At 40.0% G+C, this 26,514-nt stretch overlaps 1 protein-coding gene across 1 annotated transcript in view; it reads right to left on the bottom strand.

Moving 5' to 3' along the window:
- Window positions 1–5,176: 5,176 nt before the first annotated feature.
- LOC122917727 (COBW domain-containing protein 1) overlaps window positions 5,177–26,514 on the bottom strand; it is a 57,758-nt gene continuing 36,420 nt past the window's right edge. Inside the window, exons 9-15 of the mRNA XM_044265947.1 lie at window positions 25,523–25,567; window positions 19,197–19,253; window positions 15,477–15,528; window positions 9,346–9,414; window positions 9,179–9,244; window positions 5,841–5,970; window positions 5,177–5,480 (exon numbers count right to left, since the gene is read on the bottom strand). Of these exons, the coding sequence (XP_044121882.1) occupies window positions 5,374–5,480; window positions 5,841–5,970; window positions 9,179–9,244; window positions 9,346–9,414; window positions 15,477–15,528; window positions 19,197–19,253; window positions 25,523–25,567 (526 nt within the window). The 3' untranslated portion in view covers window positions 5,177–5,373. The remainder of the gene's footprint in view (window positions 5,481–5,840; window positions 5,971–9,178; window positions 9,245–9,345; window positions 9,415–15,476; window positions 15,529–19,196; window positions 19,254–25,522; window positions 25,568–26,514) is intronic.

A 26,514-nucleotide genomic window follows, 5' to 3' on the forward strand; every position in this document is an offset into this window, starting at 1 on the left:
GCAACCAACCTCCTAAGTGCTTAAAAGCTTTTTAGCGTTATTTTGTGGAAAACTTCCTTCAAATGTCATAATTACAGACCCTTTCAGTCACCTGGTCACCTCACACCCTGTGCTGACCTCTTCCTACAGCTTTCTTGCACTCAGAACCAATGTTCAAGCCCCTTACACTAAAAGCTGGGAAAAGCATAGAAAAGAACTTCTGCTTTAGGAAGGTATGCAGAAAGTTTCAATTTTTTAAAAATCAAATCTTGCTATAAAAAGAGAATTTGCATTTACTGAGACTCTGTATTGAGGGTGCTTTAAATTTCACCCCTAGAACAATGGAGAGAGATTTGTATTTTATCTCCATCTTATGAAATAAGGAGCAAAGAGAGATTTAGCAATCTATCCTATATTACTTGGTAAACAAGAGAGTTTTAGATGAACTATGCCTAAACCTTGACCCTCCTCATCAATACCCTTCAAATTTTCTATAGCTAGCAGAATAACAGCCCACATTATTCAGTGATTTGCATTATTAAAAAAATTATTCTTTCCAGGATATCTAGGGCAAGTTCCCAAGTCCTCTGAAGGGTAGGTTAAACCAATAACGATTATGATCATGGGAAAATACGTCACTTGGGGAAAAATAAGAAGGAAGAACAGAACAACACATCTTTAAAAGGACATATAAGCAACATAAAAATACAGTGCAAAACTTAAAACAGTGAAGTGGCGCCTGGGTGGGTTAGTCGGTTAAGCATCTGCCTGGGCTCAGGTCATGATCCTGGGGTCCTGGGATCAAGTCCTGTCTTGGTCTCCCTGCTCAGGGAGGAGTCTGCCTCTCCCTCTCCCTCTTCTCCTCCCCACTCACGCGCATGCACACTACCAGATAGATAAATAAAATGTTTAATCAATTAATTAAGTAATTAAAACAGCGAGACGCCATTCCACACAGACCTGAGAAGGTTCGAGTGTGTTAACCAGGTTTGGAAAAATGGGTACTTTCATACTCTCCTGTATAAAGTTACAGCCATTTGGAAGAGCAGTTTATCAGCTCTATTAAACATTTCACATGTGCACATGCCCGAGGCCAGTGACTGCACCGGTACCTCTCCATTCTAGAGAAACACTGTCGCATGAGCACAGAGGCTGCTGCAGGAGGCTGGTCACAGCAGCACTGTTTGCAGTTCCAAAGATAGCAGAGGACTGGTTCATCTGCCACAGTGATCACAAATCACATTACGACCCCAGCTAAAACCCTCCAGCCGGTTCCCAAGGCATTCAGCATAAACCACATGTGGTCTGCTCAGATGCAGGAGCAGCCAGCTTGGCCCCAGCACACAGCCCCAGTGCCTCTCCAGACCCTGGTTTTCCATCCTCTGCCGCCCTGGCCTCCTGCCGGTTCTTGCCTGGCACTGTGCGGGCTCCACTTAAAAGCCCTGCTTGCTCCCTCTCTGTGGAAGCTGCTTCTCTTCCCTACTTCAATGCACGACCTTTCAGCTCCGTTCTCAACGTAGACACCACCTCTCCTCGGGGAGGCTTCTCGGGCCCACCAAGTACATTTTTTTTTTTTTAAAGATGTATTTATTTATTTATTTGACAGACAGATCACAGAGAGGCAGGCAGAGAGAGGAGGAAGCAGGCTCTAGAGCCCGATGCGGGGCTCGATCCCAGGACCCTGGGATCATGACCTGAGTCAAAGGCAGTGGCTTAACCCACTGAGCCACCCAGGCGCCCCCACCCAGTACTTTTATCAGCTTTCTTAATTCCCTTGAATTTTCTAATTTATGTCCCTCCACCAAAATGTACACAGTAAGATCCTGGCCCTTACCCGTCCAGTGCAGCTTCAGTCCAGTGCTCACGCAGGGGCAGACTGGAAAATCTCAATAAATGATTTTTTAAATGAATGTAGTCTATGCTATGCTATGAACTTCTATGCAGCAATATGACCATGGAAAGATCTAAGACTAACAGTTGAGTTTAAAAAAAAAAAGCAAGTTGCATGGCCAGCTCTTGATTTGGGCTCAGGTCATGATCTCTGGGTGGTCGGATAGAGTGTCACATTGACTCCGTGCTGAGCTTGGAGTCCGCTTGTCCCTCTGCTCCCCCGCAACACCCCCGCACCAGGTGCACTCTCTCTCCCTCTCTCTTAAATAAATAAATAAAATTTTAAAAGCAAGCTGTATTACAATATACAAGTATTTTATTTAAAACACACACATAAAAATAAAACCTTTCCTTAAGGATATTTATAACAAGCTTCTAAATATCCTGAGGAAGCAACATCAATTATGGTTCTAATCACTGAAAAACAATTCACTTTAGGCGACAATGCAAGCCATGTGTGCGAGCGAAAAGAAACACGGAAAAGGGCAGACAGGAAGCTGACAACTTCGCTTACCTCCAAAGAGTGACAGTGACAGAAGGAGAAAGGTCAGGGGAGGCTGACTTCATCTGCAACGCTTGCATTTTTTACAATATAAATACTTGTGTGATAAAAAATATTTAGAGATTAATACATTTTAAAGAAAAAACAAGTATTTGTGAGTTTGATAAAGACAGACTTTTAAGAGTATTGATTGATATCGCTTCAAACACTTCTCCTGCAACAGGACAATTAAGGTAAGCGCCCTCTCATATTTCTAGAACAGATGAATCCAGATACTAATTGTTTGCCAAAGAACATTATGGGGTATTATTGTGTCAACATTAACTATAAAATAAATCAATTTAAGTTGTTAGGAAGAAGAAAAAATTTATCCAGGTTCTGCTGTGTGCCAGGAGCTGTACTGGGTGCATTAGAAACCTATTTGATCCCCACAAAAACACTGAATGATTGATATTATCACCGTCCACTTTATAAATATGGAAACCAATCTTGAGAAAATACTCTGCCAAAGATTACGCAGCCAAGAAGGAAAAGAAGTGGAATCACAACACAGATCAGACACAAAAATCAAATGAGTTTCTATTGGGCAATCTACCACCACCAAGTAAGCTTACTCTCTCAACCACGGATTTAAGAGAATGGATTCAGGAGGCAAATGGATAAATACAGATAACTTTTATTTAAAAAGAGACAGAATGGGGCGCCTGGGTGGCTCAGTGGGTTAAGCCGTTGCCTTCGGCTCAGGTCATGATCTCAGGGTCCTGGGATCGAGTCCCGCATCGGGCTCTCTGCTCAGCGGGGAGCCTGCTTCCTCCTCTCTCTCTGCCTGCCTCTCTGCCTACTTGTAATCTCTCTCTGTCAAATAAATAAATAAAAATCTTAAAAAAAAAAAAAAAAAGAGACAGAATGTAGGAGAGGAGAGACAGTCTTTTTTTTTTTTTTTTTTTTAAAGATTATATTTATACATTGAGAGAGAGCATGGGCGGGGGGTGGGGGGGGTAGGGCAGAAGGAGCAGGAGAGGGAGAAGCAGGCTCCACTGAGCAGGGAGCCTGATGTAGGGCTTGATCCCAGGTCCCTGCAAGCATGACCTGAGCCGAAGGCAGACATTTAACTAAGCCAGCCAGGTGCCCTGAGAGACAGACAGGCTAGTCAATAAGCCTGCCTCCAAACACTAGAATCATTCAAGACACAGAGATGTAACTCTTCTATTTAAAATTCTGGGGAAAAAAAGGGTGGGGGGCACCTGGGTGACTCAGTGGGTTAAAGCCTCTGCCTTCAGCTCAGGTCATGGTCCCAGGGTCCTGGGATCGAGTCCCGAGTTGGGCTCTCTTCTCAGAGGGGAGCTTGCTTCCCCCACTCTGTCTCTGCCTGCCTCTCTGCCTACTTGTGATTTCTGTCTGTCAAATAAACAAATAAAATTGTTAAAGAAATAAAATAAAATAAAAATCTGGGAAAAAAAAATTCCAAAAGGTATTTTGATAGCCTTCTGATACCTTGTCATTAGTTTGGGAAAGCTCTTCTTTAAATTCCATCTAATGCTTTTCTCTTACAATCTGAATAGTTATGCAGACCTGGCCTTTAGTAGGAATAGGAGATAAGTAAGCCACTGTACATTTACACATCAACCACTAATATAAAGATGGTTAAATTTCCTACATTGTCTGCCAGTTATGTCTGAAGTTTTGCACCTTGTCACTTTTTGCTTATATTGAAAATTAAAGAAGTTCAAAGAAATCATGATGAATTTAATAGCAGTAGTAAATTCTACTTAAAATTAAAAGCTCTAGGGGCGCCTGAGTGGCTCAGTGGGTTAGGCTGCTGCCTTCAGCTCGGGTCATGGTCTCAGGGTCCTGGGATCCAGTCCCGAGTCGGGCTCTCTGCTCAGCGGGGGGCCTGCTTCCCTTCCTCTCTCTCTGCCTGCCTCTGCCTACTTGTGATCTCTGTCAAATACATAAAATCTTTTAAAAAAATTAAAAGCTCTAAAATTGGAATCATCTAAATATATTATGAAGTAAATGGAAGTTCCATTACTCTACAGGAAAGCTTAGAATTGACTAAGAGATGGCTTTAATTTTTTGACTCAGATTTCTTCCACTCAAAAGTCTCTAGCTGCAACAAGACTTCCATTTAATAAAAATGGTGATATTGTTTTTAAATAATTTTTGTTAATAACAATAAAATTGTATCTGTTCAGTCAGTACAGTTCTAAGGGAAAAAGACAACATGAAAGTAAGTTTTATCATTAGGATTATAAATAACTTCCACGGGTAAAAAGTTCAACATATGAAAATTTCAAAGCCAATTCTGACAGGTACTTTTGTGAACCGTCTATTAAACAAACAAACAAACAAACAAAAAAAAAAAACCTGTGTGCCTGGGTGGCTCAGTTGGTAGTGCCCAACTCTTTTTTTTTTTTTTTTTAAGATTTTATTTATTCGACAGACAGAGATCACAAGTAGGCAGAGGCAGGCGGGGTGGGGGGGGGAAGCAGGCTCCCTGCTGAGCAGAAAGTCCGATGTGGGGCTCGATCCCAGGACTCTGAGATCATGACCTGAGCTGAAGACAGAGGTTTAACCCACTGAGCCACCCAGGTGACCCAGGTAGTGCCCAACTCTTGACTTTGGCTCCAGTCATGATCTCAGCTCCGGTCACGATGTCAGGGTCCTGGGATCAAGCTTCATGTCGGGCTCCATGCTAAGCGGAGAGCCTGCTTACGATTCTCTCTCTCCCTCTCCTTCTGCCCCTCCCCCCCCACATAACTCTCATGCACTCGCTCTCAAAAAAACAAAACAAATAACAAATACTTCAGAGGACATTGTATTTTATTGTATGTTTTAAGTATTTATTTACTACATTTTATGTGTTCCATAAAATAAACACTATTTTAAAGTACACTGGAATTCACAACAGAAGTAATGCAAAGAACAGATGCTTGAAATACACCCAGTAGGAAACTTACTCCCGATTTGTCCAGTCCCTCTGGTAAGAAATGCTTTTACTGTTATGGACAAACTTGATCTTCTTTGAAACGTGTTGTCCACCGTTTTTCTGTTTCCATCACAGTAGCTATAAATAGTTGTCTGAGGATCTCCTTATCTAAATTCCTGCCTGCAAACAGAATAAAATATGATGCAATTATATGATGCTTATTAAAATGAGTTTGCCTACCAATTCTAAATCATTAACTTGATAATCTTCAGAAATTTACAAAAACTAAGTAATCAGTGATACCCTCTGTTAACTTCCTATTTCTATTTCCCTCAGAATCAAATTGGCATTTTAATTACTTTTCTACATGTGAAGGGGGATAGAATGCCTAACAAGTTCTGAATGTTATCACGTCATGAAGACAAATACATTAACCACAAGCTTAGGCTGACAAAAAGTATTGAGATTCGTTAATACTGGTTAAGTAGCATTATTTTATCACTTTCAAATATATATTTTAGAAATTTAACTGTCACTTACCGATAAAAACCAGCCGATTTGTTCTCTCAGTGTCATCGTTCCAGCTCAGTGGTGTCTCCTCCAGATCGTAGAGTTCGTGGACACCCTGGACAATCACCTGTTTTGGTTTGTCTTTGATCGACACCAACCCCTGCTCAGATGAGATGGTTCAATCAGCCGCAGTTCAAATTTAAAGCAGAAGCTGAGCATCAATCTTAATGGATTAATTATTCCTATTTCATTTTAAATACGCACCCATAAAGAAGATGCTGTTAAAAATTACTTAAATCCAGTTATCTGTACATTCTAGAAATAGCTTTTTAAAGCCTCCAATTTTTTAAAAAGATTTCATTTATTTGACAGAGAAAGACACAGTGAGAGAGGGAACACAAGCAGCAGGAGTGGGAGAGGGAGGAGCAGGCTTCCTGCTGAGTAGGGAGCCTGATGTGGGGCTCCATCCTAGGACCCTGAGATCACGATCTGAGCAAAGGCAGAGGCTTAATGACTGAGGCACCCAGGTGCCCCATAGCCTCCAATTTTTTAAAAAAAGTTAATGTGCACAATGTTTTGTAAAATAATCCCTCGAACAATAAAATTAATATATGTATTGGGATGTGCTTTCAGTGTTATGACAACCAAAAATTTAAACAACCAAATGACAAAACATGCATCAAATTCTACTGATGTTTCTACTTCAAGGATTTTACACCTGTTCCATAGTTATAGTGGGAAAATATGAGGAGCTAAAGGACTTGGGCGATAATTCTGACTGGGCTGCAATGAATGGTGCAGCGAATGATGGACTAAAGAAAAGGAAACACTGTCTGGATTAAGTTCGTTTTTTACTGACTTACAGAAATGATAAACTGGTCCCGCTGGGCATGAAATAATTTCTCTGAAATAATGTTATACTTAGTATAAAGTTAATGCATGTGTTGCAGAACAGTAAGAAACACACCACTCATCGTCACTCTCGCCACATAAGCTTTGTGTGTTTTTGGTGTATTTGTGTATTTTAGGTGTATGTTCTTCCTGTTTTCCTTCGACCACTTCTGTTTTCTGCTTTTTATTTTCTAGTTTTACTAATAAAATTGACAGACAGAACTTTATTAGTTTAAGGTGTATAATATGATTTGATTTCTGCTTTTTAAATTTAATTTTAATACATAAAAACTCCTTGGAAAGAATTATCTAAACATCAATTTTCTGTTACTTGTTTAAAGACTTGGAAGTGCTAGCTGCTGAGTGAAGATTTCATTTTATCTTAAAGATTTTATTTATTTATTTAACAGAGAGCGAGCACAAGCTCGGTGGGGAGGGCAGGTGGTGAGGATGGCAGGCAGAGGGAAAGGGAGAAGCAGGCTCCGGCTGAGCAGAGAGTGGGGCTCCATTCCAGCACCCTGAGACCTCCTGGGATCATGACCTGAGCCAAAGGCAGACACATAACTGACTGAGCCACCCAGGCGCCTCCCCAAGTGAACATTTTAAACATATTCATCATTATCAAACTAACATTTTGTAGCCAGAAAAGGAGGACATCTGTGAAGGTGAAGGCTGTGTTGCCCCAGTTCTCACAGTGTTGTTGTGATGAGACGAAGGGGAAGGGAAGAACCAACTGGACAAACAACTGCAAAAAACCTGTTACACACCTAAGGACAAAATCCACGCTGGGATGGGACAGGAAGAGCCACTGAACCGTGTGTGCAGGTGTTGGGGGCAGCACTAGTATACGTGCCCCAAGGACTGCTTTGTAGCCTCCCCCCCTTCAGGAGCAGGGGATAAAAGCAGTTCCAGAATGAAACACAATCTGCCAGGTGGGACTGTGGAATGCAGATGGTGCTGTGGTCAGGATAGCAGTGGCAGGATCACGCTCAGCTCCTCCGCGTGGAAATGACTCGCGAACAGACAGACATGGTGCTCTGAAGCCGATCCCAGGTAGAGCCAGCACAGGGAGTAAAGAAATCTAAACCCGAATGGTTTCTTGATTGTCTCTACCTTTGTCATTCTAGTGACCCCAAGAAGTCAGCAGCTAACCTCACAGGAAAATTTAGTTACTAACAGTGATAATAACCAATAGTAATAATAAAATGTTTATGCACGATTCTGGAAACAGAGCAGCAGACAAATGACTGCTGATTGGGTAAGCACACAACTAGAAGCACTGCTCCCTAGGAAAAAACGTTCCGTGACATAAATACCGAAATGCCAAATAACATGAACGGGTTTCCAGATACAGAGGAAGAATTCTTCTCTGATGTTCTGTATCTCTGTTTATGACAACCGTTCAGGGTCTGCTAAATGCACCAAGCAACACAGGTTCAGCTGCAGCAAGATCTCTTTTTTTTTTTTAAGATTTTATTTATTCATTGGACAGAGGGAGAGAGCACAAGCAGGAGGGCAGCAGGCAGAGGCAGAGGGACAAGCAGGTGCCGCTGAGCTGGGAGCCCAATGCGGGGCTCCATCCCAGGACCCTGGGATCATGACCTAAGCCGAAGGCAAACGCCCAACCGACTGAGCCACCCAGGCGCCCTTGCAGCAAGATTTCTAATGTGCTTTCTCTGTTAATGAAGCTCACTTGGAAAATCAAACACAAAAAGATGTTCGGGGGCACCTGGGTGGCTCAATCGGTTAAGTGTCCGACTCTTTTTTTTTTTTTTTAATAGTTTTTATTTATTTACTTGACAGAGAGAGAGAGAGAGAGAGATCACAAGCAGGCAGGCAGAGAGAGGGGCAAGCAGGCTCCCTGCTGAGCAGAGAGCCTGATGTGGGACTCAGTCCCAGGACCCTGAGATCATAACCTGAGCCGAAGGCAGAGGCTTAACCCTCTGAGCCATCCAGGTGCCCCTAAGTGTGGGACTCTTAATTTCAGCTTAGGTCACAAGCTCGGGGTTATGAGATTGAGCCCCACATGGGGCTCGCAGTGGGCACAGAGCCTGTTTAAGGTTCTATGTCTCCTTCTCCCTCCACCCCACCATTCCCTTAAAAAAAAAAAGGACATTCATTCAGTTTTCCCTAACCAACCAAACCACGTGCCGAGGAAAGGAGAGTTCCAGTGAGTCAAGCTCATCAGCCAGGTAACTGCTCGGAACGCTTGGGAGGAGAGAAAGAGGGGTGATGCTTCAAGGCGCCTGAGTTGTTTAGCTGCAACACTAAATGAAGCTATGCAAATAAATTACATTTTACGCAGTGATTTCCAAAGCTTCTGTTCAGCAATGGAAATGAGAAAAAAAGGAAATCAGTAAAGATTATTTGTACTAAGACCAGTGCTGGTGTTTAAAACCAAATACAGTTTTATGTAACAGTCGAGAAAGGAAAGGGCCTTTGTCACGAAGTATAAAAGTGTAGCCCGTACTCCGCACCTTTAGCCGTATGACCTCCATGCAGTCATCGTCCTTGTTCCTCACATTCTTCTCCCACAGAAGATTCTGTATCAAGTGACATATTTAATAAGACCAACCACTGCTGCCAGCAACAACCGTGTAACACAACACGTGGTAAATCATTATCAATTAAATACTGCGTTCACCTGAATAAATACATTCAGACTTTCTTCCTTTGCATTTCCTCGTACTTCAAATGTCACCGTAATAATGCTCTATAAATCAAGACAGATAATCAATCATTATTTTCTTTATAGTAATATTGGTGTCCTTTTTAGAACATCAGTATTATTTTATAGTGATGTCAGAATATTTGAAGATAAAAAGGAACACGTTCATGAACATGCATGCTGCCTGACAAGTATAGGGGTCTATGGTTTCCACTATCTTGCTGAGTTCTGGTAGCAGCAATTCCATTTTCTGTACTCTGCAGGAGTGACCAGTGGGTTAGTATTTCAGGAAAGGACACTCATAGTTTCATTCATTCTGTCCAGGACATGCAGTGCTGAGCGGGAAGGTAACGTGCACAGGGCACCGACTATGTACTGAGCCAGCTGCTCCTGCACTTCATTACATGTTTTCATTTACTTGGGAAACAACAATCCTGTGGAATAGAGAGAATTATTTCCCTTTTATAAATTGAAAAAAATAATGCTCAGAAAAATAAACTACTCAGAGCCGGGAATAAAACTCAAATGCAAAAGTGTAATTCTGTTCTCTGGGAAAAATGTAAAAGAAAATTCAGTTTATCTCTGACCAAGTATGTGCCAAAGGCGAAGAGTATGTGGAGAGGAGAATGATAGCACAATGTCATTTTTGGTTTGAGAAGGCTGGCATCATTTAGAATGTTTACTCTGATATTTATTTTTCCTCCTGCTCTGGATAAATCTCTCACTATCCACTCTAAGGAACCAGAAGCTCAAGATCGCCTGTAGTTGGTCACAAAACTAAAATCCAAAGCTCCATTTGCTCCTGTAACCAAAATTTCAACTTAGTGATGAAAATACACAAGGGCTAAGCATAAGATGATGAAAACACAAACCCCACCTTGGATAATTAGAGTATGCTCAAGCCAAGCTTTAAAACAGGAAGAAAAAACATAGTAAAGCACGGCCTTGCATCATTTTCTACAACTGCACATATTAAGAGCAATTTTATTCACCAATAGAAAAGCATACAGGCTTAGAGCAGAAAATATGAAAGACCCAATTGCTTTTTATCCAAACATGGAGAACTGCTAAAGGTAAGTACTAAAGATCAATCTAAGGACAAAATACACTGATTAAATTTAGTCTCCACTGCTGCTGGTAATAGGAAAAGCAAAAAGCACTTTCTTGCTAAATGTGAGACACGAAAGTCAACTAAAATGAAACTTGAAATGTCAGATTTTTAGAAGTACTTGTTCTGTCACAACTGCCAAGAGATGAAATAATATAACACCAACAAACTAAATGGACAAAGAAAACATAGTATAATAGCACAGTTTAAAAATGCGGGATATAAATGAACCATTATTCACCTTTAAAGAAAAGGAAATGCTGCCACATGCCCCAACAGGGATGAGCCTTGAGGACAAACAGGCTAAGTGAAATAAGCCAAAGAAGGACAAATACTACGCGATTCCACTTATTCGAGGTCTCTAAGTGGTCAAACGTACAGAAGGAGAAAGTAGAATGGTGGCTGCCTGGCTGGGAGATGAGGGAAACGGGGGGCTGTGGTTCAATGAATCTAGTTCCAGTCATGCAAGATGGAAAAGGGCTAGAGATCTGCTCTACAGCAGTACACAGACAGTATTAGCTAGTGATACTGCACTTCATACTTAAAAACACTGTCAAGAGGGTAGATCACATGGGTTTATCATAATTTTTAAAAAAATAGTTATTTTTAAGTCTAAATAAACACACTATGCTTTTAAACTATTTGTTTTATAAGTTTAATAGTATCCTGCACTTAAAGTTTTCTTTTCCCCTTAAAGCAATCACTGCAATACCTAAAAATCCATATCAAAATGCATAGAAAACCATATAACATTTCAAAATACATAGCAAAAAGGTTGCTAAATGAAACATAATCTGTCATTTTCAAAAGACAGTAGTAATTCAACCTTCAAAATTGCTTAAAATGAATTTTATTCAAGTTGGATAACTTGGCTTTTAATATTGGAAAGGTCCCAATATGGAACTCAATACTGCTTTATTCTAGCTGAATTTTTACTGGGAATGACTGTTGTTTTTGGCAGGTTAGCAATATGAGGATATTTCTAAGGGGTACAGTAAACTCCAGTATGAGATAAAAAGGGTTTTAAAAATTACAACAATGCATCGGGGGCTCAAGGAATGAGATACACATTTTAGAACTAGAGGTTTTTCTGTACTCAATAAACTCTCCTTACAGTAGACAAATATTTTTTTTTTAAGATTTTATTTATTAATTTGACAGAGATAGGAGTCACGGCCAGAGAGGGAACACAAGCAGGGGGAATAGGAGAGGTAGAAGCAGACTCTCCACTGAGCAGGGAGCCTGATGTGGGACTTGATCCCAAGACCCTGGGAACATGACCTGAACCAAAGGCAAATGCTTAACAACTGAGACACCTGGGCATCCTGCAGTAGACAAATCTTAAAGATTAAATCATCCAATTCCCACTGCAGAGGACGAGAGTCACAACTCATAATTCCTAATTTAATAAACTATGCACAGACTGCCATTTGGGTTTTCTCACCTTCTCACCCTCCAACCCTGGGCCCTCCTTATAGGGAGGGAACTAGGAATCCATGAAAGATGGCTACATTACAGATGATTCAGGGATAAAACTTTAATAACATAACTACAATGTACCAAGTATTACCTAGTTCAGACTCTTCTCCCAGTTTTTGTTTTGAATCTAAAATTAACTCTTCTTTTCCCAGACACAGAAAGAAGCAGAAAACCAAAGCAATCATTCAGAAAACAAAAGTAAAATAAGGTACTGCCGCTAGAATAAAATTTAGGATTAACTCCAACATTTTAGTTTTCTGGTCTGTTTTTTCTTCCACCTCCCAGGTTATTTCCCTTGGTGTCCCAGTCGTTGGCAAACAGTATCTAATATGCAATAACTTCTTCATCTGGGAAACTGAGCCCATTAAAACATGCTCAAACCAAATGTGAAGCTCTTCCTGAGTCATCTCTATGGGATATCCTGCCACCAAGTATGAAGCCGAACATCTGGCATACATCCTTCTCCAAATCAGTGTGCCTTCCAGGTTTCTCTAAGCCTAAGTCCCTCCAGTCAATCAGGCCTGTTTCCCATCACTTTCCCCATCTTACTGTTCCCGCATCAGTCAGTGAGGCTACTCCGGCAAGTCTACTACCCGGGAATCAGGCCTTCCTTGAACCCATTTCCATTTCCCCCGCCACCCACACAGTCCAGGCCCTTGTCACAGGGTATGTTCCTGCTTGGTCTCCCGCCACCAGCTCCAACCCAGCTCACCTGACACTGTGGGGCAGCCCAGTGTGAGTTCTGCTTGCCCCCACACATGGAAGCCCAACACCTTAGCTCAGGATTAAAATACCAAGCATCCCACCAACACTTCCATGCTACAGTCCTCCTCTTCTAGAGCATTCTCACTTTCCCACTTTTAAACACCTGGACTGCTCTTTCCCTTACTTCTTCCAGTCAAACAAAAACCTAGTTTAGGGCGACATTCTGATGTCACACTCAGAACAGCAGCTGCAACTTTGCAAAGAATGTTGCTAATTGGAAAGAGATGCAGAGGAACTCTCTTAACGATTTTGGAAATCTTCTGTATCTGGATCTAAGAGAGGATTCCAGAGGTATGTGTCCATGTGTGCAGATGGACTGATACACAAGCACAAATATATGTAAAGACACATGGACTTCTATGCTAAAAACCTGTACGCTGTACTGTACATTTAAAAAAAAAGTATCTTTCATGAAGCCTCAGATCCACTAAACCAGAGGAGACCACCATTCCCCTGAATCCCAGAGCCTTTGTATGCAGTAGTACATTCTGCCCTTTTTTATATGCCTAAAGCAGGGACGTGCCTCAGAATCTCCTGTAGAGCCTTAAAAAAAAAATATATATATATATATATATATATACATACATACATATACCCTATTGACTGATGAAATAATGACACACTGTCTGGGATTGGATTTAATACACTCCAGCAAAGGTAACGGGCACTTGCAGTTTTATTATACCATCCTACTTTCATGTATTTTTGAAATTTTCTGTTTAAAAAATACTCCAGCAAAAGAAATACTGGGAAGACAGAGGCAATAAAATCAGCAAAATGTTTACAACCTTTGCAACTGAGTTCCTATTGCTATTCTCTGTACTTTTGTGTATCTTCAGAAATTTCAATAAAATGTTAAAAATGTACATACACATTAATTTGTACACACCCAAACCCCACTCCCAGAGATATGAGGTGGGGGACTACTGAACATCCAATATTTTTTAAAAAGTTCCACAGGTAACTCTGATGTTTCCCATTTGAGAAACAGCTTTTCATTTTTGTAACAAATATTCACTGAGCAGCCACCACATACCATGCCCTGTGCAGAGCACTGAGGACTCCACACTTAAGGAGCGTACAGACTACTTCAACCCAAACTGTAGGGCATTATAAATGCCATGAGAGGGATATACGCAAGATACCGTACGTAGAGATATTGGCCATTATAAAGGTTCTTGGAAGAGACTACTACATTCTTCATTTTTTTTTTTTTAAAGATTTTATTTATTTATTTGACAGAGAGAGATTACAAGTAGGCAGAGAGGCAGGTAGAGAGAGAAGGAGGAGGAAGCAGGCTCCCTGCTGAGCAGAGAGCCCGATGCGGGACTCGATCGCAGGACCCCGAGATCATGACCTGAGCCGAAGGCAGCGGCTTAACCCACTGAGCCACCCAGGCGCCCCTACATTCTTCATCTTTTACATGACTCCTAGGATGATGTCCCTCACTTAGAAAGTAAGAACATGATTCCAGTTCATCATTATGACTGAGTATTGTAAACAGTTGGGTTTTTCCAAAAATTCTACTGCCAGAGAACTGTATTTCTCTCACTCACTCATTTTATTTAATTTTATTTTTTTAAAGATTTTATTTATTTATTTATTTATTTATTTTAAAAAGATTTTATTTATTTATTTGACAGAGAGAGATCACAAGTAGGCAGAGAGGCAGGCAGAGAGAGAGGCAGAGAGAGAGGAGGAAGCAGGCTCCCTGCTGAGCAGAGAGCCCGATGTGGGACTCGATCCCAGGACCCTGAGATCATGACCTGAGCTGAGGGCAGCGGCTTAACCCACTGAGCCACCCAGGCGCCCAAGATTTTATTTATTTTTTTGACAGAGAGCATAAGCAGGCAGAGCGGCAGGCAGAGAGAGAGGGAGAAGCAGACTCCCTGCTGAGCAGGGAGCCCAATGTGGGGCTTGATCCCAGGACCCTGGGATCATGACCTGAGCCGAAGGCAGCCACTTAACTGACTGAGCCACCCAGGTGCCCCTCACTCACTCATTTTAAAGACATGCAAAGATGAATATTTTATTAAGCTTCCCAGAGGAAAAGTGCCAGGAACACAGTGATATGGGTCCCCATAAATATGAGGCAAAATGAAGATAGACGAACAAGTAGCCCCATCACAACCAGTAATGCTTCAAAGAGTGAGTGCCGGTTTCTAGACAGAGGAGGGAAGACGGTATATGGCACACTCACATGCCCCCTTTGTGTTTCAGTGGAACAAAGAAATTACCAGAAAGAGCTTTAGACCACCTAAATTTTAATTTAAGGTACCTAAATATTAAGAGCTTTAGACCACCTAAATGAAGGACAACTTAGGGAGTTCAAATTTCCAGTGCTATCTCCAGATGAGACTCCAAGTCAATTTTCATTTAAATAAGGCATAGAGGTTTTTACCAGACTTCCCATTAATCTGTTGGTTCAACATAGCTAAAATAGGCTGCATATAGAACCCCAAGGCTGCTTTTAAGCAGTGATTCCCATAAGAAGAACTGATCAAAATACGCTGAGTGACCTGTTGAATAGAGAAGCTAGAAAGCATGATTTCTCGAGATTCTAAATAACTCTGGTTTAGAATTCCTAATTTGTATTAAGAAGCTAGATGAGATTACCTCAAAAGCATCCAAATTCTGAAAATTATCAACAAACTTCAAAAATACTTTTTTTAAAGCAAGACTCAAATAAAACAGTCCTAACAGAAACAATTTATTTTTTTTTATGCTTAAAAATTTTTTTTAAAGACAGTTTTACCTGATCAAGGTGAGGCTGTGTTGTTGGCACATGCTGAAGTTTTTTCTGCAAACTAAAAAAAACTGATTATAAATTAAGAGATCAATATACTTTCAATTTAACCTTATATGTTACTTAGAGATGCAGAGCTAAGAAGGGAGTTTCTACAATTCACTCTATTATATGGTTCCAGTTTTACATACTATTTACACATTCTAATAAGAGAAAAGCTAGCAAAATGTTTAAAGATTTTTTTCTAACGATGTGTACACATTCAACAAAGAAACAAACAGACTGGTATGAAATGGGTGAAGGGGACTAAGAGGTAGAAACATCCAGTTACAAAATAAATAAGTCAAAGATGAAAAGTACAGCACAGAGAATGTAGTCACTAATACTGTAGTAACACTGTACAGTGATTCATGGTGACCACACTTATCAAAGCAAGCACTGAGTTAAGATAAAGAATTCTCAACTCAATATGCTATACACCTGAAAATAATAAAACACTGTATGTTACACTTCAATAAAAGAAATGTACACACATTCACATGCATACATATACACACAATATAGAAAAAAATTAATCTTTAGTGACACTACTCTGTGTGGTTAAATATATGAGCAGATTTCTTTTTAATTCCAACAGATCTATTACCAGCCTAGAAAAAGACACAGGAGCATTTTACTCCTGCTCCAAATTTCAACTTGTCCTAGGCTTCGTAACGTCAAAACAAGGCTAGTACCTAAACAAAGTCAGAAGGGTCTATTTTTTTCCTTTATTAGTGTTTTCCCTTAAACATATCTACTTATTAAGAAATAAGTAACATCCATAAATATACGCCTTCTATATAGTTACTTGCCAATGACTGAGAGAGTAACTATATAGTTACTTGCCAATGACAGAATCTTAAAAATGTATTGTTCTGATATGAAAAAGAGTAAGAAGATCAATATGGCACAACCAGTTACAACCTTAACAACTGTAGCATATACTTGGACACTGATGGGGGTAGGCTGGGAGGAGGAAAAAGACTTAAAACCTTGCAGATGTTTTGCTTTGCACAACAGTGAGGGGTAAATTAGTAACAGGGAGTTTAGAAAAGAGAAAAGGATTGTAGGAACTGCTGGAGGGAAATGAGCCTCACTGGAGGGGGTCCTGGTAGAGAAAGTGTCGAATTAAATCCTTCCCAGCTGGTTGCTCAGGAAAGGGTTCTCCATTGCGGCAACTGAGCACAATGAAAGTTATGCACAGGCTTAAGTCACAGAATGGGCTCACATTAAATAGTTAATTCTTTAAGTGTCACTAATGCATTATCACTGTTCTTAAGCAAGTGTGGAGTGAGATTACCTTAGAAAATGTTTGAAAAATCACACACATTCTTTCCTTAGGTTCAATATTTAATGTTGTTCAAAATAACTGCCAACAACTTCCACAAGGAAGGAAAAGGTTTTCCTCAACCCTCTAAGGTGTCTGGCTGAGCGTGAAAATTAGATTGACAAACAGAGATTAGCAGGAGAAAATGGTACAAATTTATTATAGAGAAAGAAAGAAAGAGTGTGCAGCAGGGAAGGGGAAGAGGGAGAGGGAGAAAGAATCCCAAGCAAATTCTCTACAAAGCACAGAGCCTAACACAGGGCTTGATCTCAGAACCCTGAGATCATGACCTGAGCAGAAACCAAGAGTTAGATGCTTAAGCAACTAAGCCAGTCAGACACCCCTTTAATGTAAGTTTTATCTAACACAGAAGCCTTCATAAAGAAATGAAGAACCAAAAAAAATGGTTAAACCTGAGCGTTTTTATGCTGTTTGATGAAGAGTGGAAGGTTGTGGAAAGATAAAATGGGACAAAGTACAAAGCAAGTGCAGTAAACTGGGTGATACTCAGGCCGGTTTCTTCAGATTCCTCTGTGTGCGCCTTAGTCTGCAGAGAAAGGATGCTCCCTTCCTCTGGGCACTGCGCGGGTACCTCTCACACAAGGCTCATATGACTCAACTACTTCGGAGGAAATGGGAGAAAATATTTCCAAATCACGTATCTGATGAGGGGGTAACACCTAGAATACATAAAAAGCTCCTCCAGCTCAGCCATAAACAACAGCAACAAACCATGGGGTTAAAAAATGGACCAAGTATTTGAATAGACATCTCTCCAAAGATCATCGACAAATGGCCGCTAAGTACATGAGAAGATGGTCACGATCTCTAACCGTGAGGGAAATGCAGAGCACAACCACAGGGTGCTGCCACCTCACACCCATGAGCACGGCTACTACCAAAACCAACTGGAAATACCGAGTGTTGGCAAGTCCATGGAGAAAGCAAACCCTGTGCAGCACTGGTGGAAGTTGAAATGGTGCAGCTGCTGTGGAAAACAGTATAGTGCGCCTCAAAATACTACAAGGAAGTGAAAGCAGGAGTTGTGAAGAGACATTTGCACACCCATGTCATAGCAGCATTGTTCACAACAGCCAAGAAGTGGAATCAAGCCAAATGTCCATCACTGGATGACTGGATAAACACAATGTAACACAGGCATATGATGGGGTAGTATTTAGCATGAAAAGGAAAGAACTGTCCCATGCTACAACATGGATGAACCTTGAGGACTAAGTGAATAAGCCAGTTACAGTAAGAAAAATGCCATATATTTCCACTGGTATAAGGAATCTAAAGTAGTCAAATTATTTTATTTTTTTAAAAAGATTTGTCTTATTTGAGAGAGAGAGAGAGCATGAACACGAATGGTGGGGACAGGCAGAGGGAGAGGGAGAAGCAGATGCCCCACTGAGTGGGGAGCCAGATGCGGGATTTGATCCCAGAACACAGAGATCATGACCTGAGCTGAAGGCAGACGCTTAAGTGACTGAGCCATCCAGGTGCCCATAAAGTAGGCAAATTCTTAAGAACAGATAACAAAATGGTGGTTGCCAGAGGCTGTGGGGAGGGGACCATGGCAAGCTGTCATTCAACAGAGTTTCAGTTCTGCAAGATGAGAAAGTCCTGTAAATCTATTGCACAACAATGTGAATATACTTAACACTACTGAACTATACATTTATAAACGAATAAGATTATTTAAAAGAAAAAAAAAAAAGGATAATGATGTCCAGGGAAGAAAGATATGTTCCTTTCCCTTATCAAAAGATTACCTCCAGGGGCACCTGGGTGGCTCAGTGGGTTAAGCCTCTGCCTTCTGCTCAGGTCATGATCCCAGGGTCCTGGGATTGAGCCCCAAATTGGGCTCTCTGCTCAGCAGAGAGCCTGCTTCCTCCTCTCTCTCTGCCTGCCTCTCTGCCTACTTGTGATCTGTCAGATAAATAAATAAAATCTTAAAAAAAAAAAAAAAAAGATTCCCTAGGGAAAGAAACAGGAACATGATCCATCACTTAAGAGAAAGAAGTGTGTAGGAATATCTCAAGCTAAATTTTTTTTTGTATTTCATCCATTTTTCTCATAGAAAGTATTACGCACAGTGGTTGGTGTAGAAATATTAAAAATGGATCCTTAAAGTTAACTACCTTTTATACTAAAATTTCTTTAGGAAAATGTACTGTGATTTCCAAACAACAAATTAATAACATTTTAAGAATCTAAACATTAGGAATGATCTTGTAAACCATGGAAATGATCAGAAACTTAAAACAAGTGCACATCTGTATAAATCATTCCTGTAACTTCTACAATCATGGAATAAAAAGTACATTACAAAAAAAGTAAACAAAATACAGAAAACATACCTTATTCCAGAAAGACTGTCAAAGGCATGAAGGTCTAATACATTAGAAAGATCAACTCTAAAAGGAAGAAATCCAGTGTAAACAGTGGGAAATTCTGTGAAATATATTCAATTAATCAAGGAAAAAAAATCTCTATGAATCTTTTGCCAAAAATGTAGACGTAAAGTTTAATCAACATATCATACCATTTGGGAAACACATAAAAATGACAAGCAAAGAACAAAAAGCTGTTGTAAATCTTTTAAATAATTTTCTTCATAAAATTCAAAAAATGGTGAATAGTATAAATTCAAGGCAGAAAATTACTTGATTATTGCTCCAATAAACTACATATATTTTTATTTATACCTTCAATTGTTTTTTAATTCTGGATATTTATGAGCTTGACTTCAAATACATTTTTACAGCCAAAAAAACAAAAACAAAAAACACATCAGTTATAGAACTAGAACCTTACAAAGAAGCAGTTTATTACTCAAAAGATGAAATGCAAGAAGAGAAGCAAAGAGACTAGCGCAGTACAGTACCTTACCTTCAGAAGGTCTGGATTTCTTTTACTTCACTCCCCCCCACCCCCACCATGATATAACAGGTAATATTTTAAGAATATGAGGAGTCAAACAACTAAGGTATAAATGTTCACTCTAGGACACTAATCTACAGTCAAAGAATGTGGTTTATTTCCTTCAGATCGGGATTGCATTGACGGAAACATCCCAGTTAGTGCACTATGTGAATAAACATTATTTCCATGGGAATTATTTAGAGGTAATTGTGGCTTATTAGGAAAGCAGTGATTGAAATAAAAAGAGAATATCACATCAAAGAGTTTTGGTTGAGAATCCATGAAACAAGATGGGATAGGGAGGGAGACAAACCATAAGTGACTCTTAATCTCACAAAACAAACTGTGGGTTGCTGGGGGGAGGGGGTTGGGAGAAGGGGGGTAGGGTTATGGACATTGGGGAGGGTATGTGCTTTTGGGTAAATTGGAAGGGGAGGTGAACCATGAGAGACTATGGACTCTGAAAAACAATCTGAGAGGTTTGAAGTGGCGGGGGGGTGGGAGGTTGGGGTACCAGGTGGTGGGTATTATAGAGGGCACAGCTTGCATGGAGCACTGGGTGTGGTGAAAAAATAATGAATACTGTTTTTCTGAAAATAAATAAATTGGAAAAAAAAAAAAGAGTTTTGGTTGAAATACATAAAGACGAGTGAGTTCCAATTCTTACATGAGCTTGTAAAAGAGTAGAGGACAGTGATTTCTCTATAATCAAAGCTATGATGAAGGAAAGTTTCAAGAAAATCACAACAGTATGAATTTCAAAATCAGACTCCAGGAATTTGCCAAACATGTAAGTTCTTTTACAAGGAAAACAAAACTTAGTCAAATTCAAGATTTTTAAAAACACGCCAATGTGTAAGTCAAACCACCTCTTCTAACTTAGGAGTGACCGGCTCTGGCTGCTTTGTTGATTCCCAACAGTCAGCCAAATATTTGTGCCTGTGGCAACAATACTGTTTGATTAGGAGTACTTATCCTGGCACAAGGCAGACAAATTCTTATCTTACGAAAAGAGTAATACTCCAAAGTTGTATGTTAATAAACTATATCAACACTTCACATTCTGGACATCCTAGATGAAAAGAATCAGGAAAATCATCAAAGAAGTAAATATTCCATAAAGAAAATTTTAAAATAACAACTTAACATAAGAGATCAAACCCTTAATATTAAACATATCTCCATCTTCACCATGACAATTGAGTAAATATTTGTACTGATATGTGACAGATGAATGAACTTCTCCCTCAAGTTTATCATCTTTTTTTTAAAAGATTTTATTTATTTATTTATTTGACAGAGAGATCACAAGTAGGCAGAAAGGCAGGCAGAGAGAGAGGGGGAAGCAGGCTCCCCGCTGAGCAAAGAGCCCGACAAAGGGCTCGCTCCCAGGATCCTGAGATCACGATCTGAGCCAAAGGCAGAGGCTTAACTCACTGAGCCACCCAGGTGCCCCACAAGTTTATCGTCTTTACCTTAGGAAATAGCTAGTTTTAAAACTACACCTGACAATCGTCAGAATATCAAATTCAGGCCAACCGTATGAATACCATAAGTCAGTTTTGAAACACAAGGTTCTAAAATAAATAGTTTCACTCTGACAGTGTTCTTAAGAATCCACATCACACATTTAGAAAAAATTCTGCTTGATACCAAGAATCTTTTGATATTTCCGAAACACACAGTATCAACACTAAATCTGCAGAGGTTAAAATCTACAGAGAATAGAGTCCTCACGGAGGCTGCCACAACCCAGCCACTGCCCTTGCTCCTGTGGCAGAGCTGGGGATGCTGGAGGTGCCAGGTGCATGCCTCTCTTTTCTGTACATGTGGGGAGGGGACTGGAATAGGGCTAGGGGAGCTCTGGGGAGTCTCCTACCCAGACCAGACTGGGGCTCTCTGCTGCAGGAACCATTGGGGGCTGGAGGACGCTACAGCGGTGTTGAAAGGGAAGGGGAAAAAAAAAAATCTACAGAGACTAAAGTAACACTAGCCTCTCACTACATCTCACCAGATTCTCAATGGAGAATTAAAGAGGAAAAGTTTAAGGTTCCAGATTAGAGTTAACATGGACCTGACCAAATCTAGTACCACCACGGAAGATAAATTCCTTCACTCATCCAATTAGAAAACTAATTTCAATGGCATAAAATATATTTAGTGTCCTCCTTTAAAAATAACATCAAATATTTCCAAAACAGTAATACAAAAAATAAAAATTAAAAGACTACCTCCATCAGTTTTTACATAGTGGGGAGCAGAGTTTAGCTGCTACCCCAGGGTTAGTGGCTGCTAGTTACCTTTCCAAAGTTCAATAAGTCTCCTAAACAGGGGCCACCAGCCAATCCCAGATCTACGAACCATCAAATCCGTCCAATAGCTAACTCCTGAACTTCAGAACCAGATTTCTGAAGGCCTTCCCCAGTCGTACCTCAAACTCAGTATCTCCAAAACTCAACAAAACACCTTTTACCAAACCCCTGCTACCACTACCTCACCAGGAAATTGTTCCTCCTTCTGGTATTTCCTTCCATGGAGAACTGCACCATATTCATTCCTTCTCCCAGGACTCATACTGCTTTTAAAACCTTTCACTGACTCCTCGCTGCCCACAGAAAAAAAATCCAAAGTATATGTCATGGCAGTCAAGATCCTTTGTGGAAAGTTCTCCATCTCCTCAGTCACACCTCTTTTTCTCTCTGCCACACCATGTACTCTAGCTGTTCTAAAATACTTACAGGTCCCTGGAGTACAAAATCTTCCTATGCCTAAAAAGCCACTGCTACTCTTGCTCATCTGGAAAAATCCTATTCATTCTTTAAGAGGTCAATAGTCACCTTCTCAGTCAAAATTTCCTGAATCTTCATCAAGAGCTGAGCAGTTGTTCCTCTATATCCCTATTCTTATGGGACCCAACACAAATAATACTCCTGTTATATTAATAATAGTTAATACATTGGGTTTTGCTTGTTTAGTTCTGTCTCCCCCAAATGACTCATCACCTACCACAAAGGCAGAGTTTTTGCCTTATCCATTGCTTAAATCCTCAGCAAGCCAAGAAATGTCTGGCAGCTAATAGAATGCCCAACAGTTTGTTGAACCGCTAACTTATTATTGAACAAGTGGATTTTGGTTTTCCTGTTCCATCCTCTGAAATCTCTAAGATTAAAAAGGAGTCAGGGAGAGATAAGAATGGCTCTTCTTCTGATCTCCCACCCCTACTTCTGAAGTCTATATGGCCCGTTAGAACTTCCATTTGTGGGGCGCCTGGGTGGCTCAGTGGGTTAAGCCGCTGCCTTCGGCTCAGGTCATGATCCCAGGGTCCTGGGATCGAGCCCCGCATCGGGCTCTCTGCTCCGCAGCGAGCCTGCTTCTGCCTGCCTCTCTGCCTGCTTGTGATCTCTGTCTGTCAAATAAATAAAATCTTTAAAAAAAAAAAAAGAACTTCCATTTGTCTCAAAGTCAACTTAAGTCTTACTATTAGTAAGACAATGCCACACCTGATTCTTATTCCTCAACTTAAATACTCAAGGTAAGCCTTTTCTACATAAGTTTACAGCAGTCTTATTATTGTCAGTTTTACTACTATCAGCGTTTGTCAACCACAAAATGCTTGAGGCATTAAAATTTAAAAACAAAAAAACAAACACAGTAAGACAAAACTTCATCGATTATTTCAACCATTTTGTTAAAAACCAGATTTCTCCTTTCTAAACTGGAAAGCTCAAATTGCTGTGCCTCAAGGAATTGGGGGAAATATTTAATGTAAGATTCGTGACCATTGTAAGAATTCTACCATGGAGGTCTGATCTTCACTGAAAAAGATCCTAATCCAACTTCAGTCCTCACGGGAAGGAAGTACTATTTCAGAAAGTCCCTACATTCTCAGATAGAATGTCAAACACAAGACACTGAAGAAAGAGAAAAAAAAAGGAAAAAAGGAGATTTTATTCATTTGCTTATTCACCCACTTGAAGTAACTATATTATATATATTATATGATATATATATATTATATATATAACTGCATGTTTACTGTTCTGTAACATAACAGAACAACTGTTAGAAATGTCATATAAACATCAAAATTGTTTCATAATAATCTTTTCAAGATAAAACCTTTATGCAGGGCATAAAGGTCTAAAATGAAAACAAACAGAAAAAATATTAAGCAAGGTAAATCTAGGGGCCTGTAAAAACCGAGATATTTGTGAATGTGAACCAAATAAATGCTACTACAATAGAACCACAGCTATTTATGGATATGGTTTTTAAAAAACTTTTTTCAGCTTTATGTGGTCGTCTGTGTGTCACTTTGTAGAGAAGAGAAAATTTAAGGAAAAAGAAAATGGGAAAAATGCAATAGAAAGAAAACGGATAACTGAGGAATGGCTCTAGTACGGGTTAGATGATGAGAGATTTTCTACACTGGAATCTGAAATGCAGGGAGCACATTTGGTGTGTGCCGGAGAAGACTTAAACTAAGGGCATTCTTCTGCCACCGTTGCCAACAGATGAGTGGCTTCCGAGAACGCACACCAAATTCATTCCCCAGCTGTTCACACGCACACAAGCAGCTGCCTCCGTCATGCCTAACGCTGAGGGTAGTCTGTCAGCACCTCTAATCTCCGCCATAGCAGACAAGCCTCTCAGCTAAGACCTCCGCTGCACTTCCAAGGAAAGAATCTCTGAATTAAGGACTGGGTTGGAGCTAGACTGCCCGCTGTGAGCCCCAGAGCTGCTGGCTGCATGCTGCTGGGCCTATCAGCTACTCAACCATTCCTGCTAAAAGTGAGCTTAACGACAGAGCCCTGGAAGAAATTTTCTGAAATCATAATAGCATTCACCGGAAAACCGAATTCAACCCAAACAAATACATTTCACAGATGTTTCAAGACTATATCTATTTTATAAACTAATGCACATCTGTACGAACAGAATAAAAAGACAGAAGAACCTATAGGAAACGGAAATAAAAATGTAAAAAACAATGTGTTAGGAACTTAAAGATAAAGGTTCCATCTATTTTTACATGACAGATTATTTTTGCAGCTATACAAAAAACTAAGAAGTTTTTAAAAAATATTAGAATGCCATTTAAGTACCTCAAGCTAAGATGAGATTCCTAGTTTTATATATATACATAAATTTATATTTATGTATAAATATACATATACACACACATACATACATTTATTTATTTATTTATTTATTTGACAGAGAGAGAGAGAGAGAGAGAGAGAGACAGCCAGAGAGGGAACACAAGCAGGAGGAGTGGGAGAGGGAGAAGCAGGTTTCCCGCTGAGCAGGGAGCCCGATGCGGGGCTCGATCCCAGCACCCGTGATCATGACCTGAGCCAAAGACAGACGCTTAACGACTGAGCCACCCCGGCGCCCCAGAGATTCTTAGTAATATAATATACTCTTACAGATTTCTATACTAGTTACTTTGATGAGTGGATGAAAAGTCTCATGTTTTTTTCCTCATGAAACAAAAGCACAGTTACCCAGTCTTACCATGGCTCTTAGTCTTAGCTATAAGAAGCAAACATACTAATCAAATACGCCAAACTAATTTATAAAGAACACTCAAAACATTTTGAAGCCCCATTTTTTAAAAAGGCACATGTATCTATCTTTTTTTTATATCTTTCTTATAATAGAATCAAACTTATTTATCGATTAATATTAATTATTAATACTTAATAATTATTAACTAAAATTATTTACTGTCGATATTGGGAATGGATTTTAAAAGTACCTTGATCTTTGTGTTTCTAAAATTTTTCCCAGTCCGTTTATTGATCTGAAATAAACATAAAAATGGGGAAGGGTAAGAAGATAAATGTTAAACTTTTTAAAGATCAAAAAGCATTTTATTTCTCTTTTTTTTTTTTTAAGATTTTATTTATTTATCAGAGAGAGAGAGGGAGAGAGCGAACACAGGCAGACAGAATGGCAGGCAGAGGCAGAGGCAGAGGTAGAAGCAGGCTCCCCGCCGAGCAAGGAGCCCAACGCAGGACTCTATCCCAGGCTGGGATCATGACCTGAGCCGAAGGCAGCTGCTTAACCAACTGAGCCACCCAGGCGTCCCAAAAAACATTTTATTTCTAAAACAGAAAATAAGCATATACAAATACATCCAGAGGAAAAAAAAAAAACAAAAACAAAACTTACTTTTTTTTTTAAAGATTTTATTTATTTATTTGACAGACAGAGATCATAAGCAGGCAGAGAAGCAGGCAGAGAGAGAGGGGGAGGAAGTCTCCCTGCTGAGCAGAGAGCCCGATGTGGGGCTTGATCCCAGGACCTGGGATCATGACCTGAGCTGAAGGCAGAGGCTTTAACCCACTGAGCCACCCAGGTGCCCCAAAACTTACATTTTTTTATAGCTTATCATTTTTTATCTAATCATAAATCAGGTATACTCCACTTCAGTATTAAAACATGACAGGCAAAAATCTACTGCATAACTGACAAACTAGGGGCTACTTTGTGAATTATAAAGAGACCTTCACTTTAGAAAAAATGATTCAGGGTGCCTGGGTGGCTCAGTGGGTTAAAGCCTCTGCCTTTAGCTCAGATCATGATCCCAGGGTCCTGGGATCGAGCCCCGCATCAGGCTCTCTGCTCAGCAGGGAGCCTGCTTCTCCCTCTCTCTCTGCCTGCCTCTCTATTTGTGATCTCTGTCTGACTTGTAACCTCTGTCTGTGAAATAAATAAATAAAATCTTAAAAAAAAAAAAAGAAAAAA

This window comes from Neovison vison, chromosome 9, assembly GCF_020171115.1.
Source record: "Neovison vison isolate M4711 chromosome 9, ASM_NN_V1, whole genome shotgun sequence".
Taxonomy (NCBI): Eukaryota; Metazoa; Chordata; class Mammalia; order Carnivora; family Mustelidae; genus Neogale; species Neogale vison.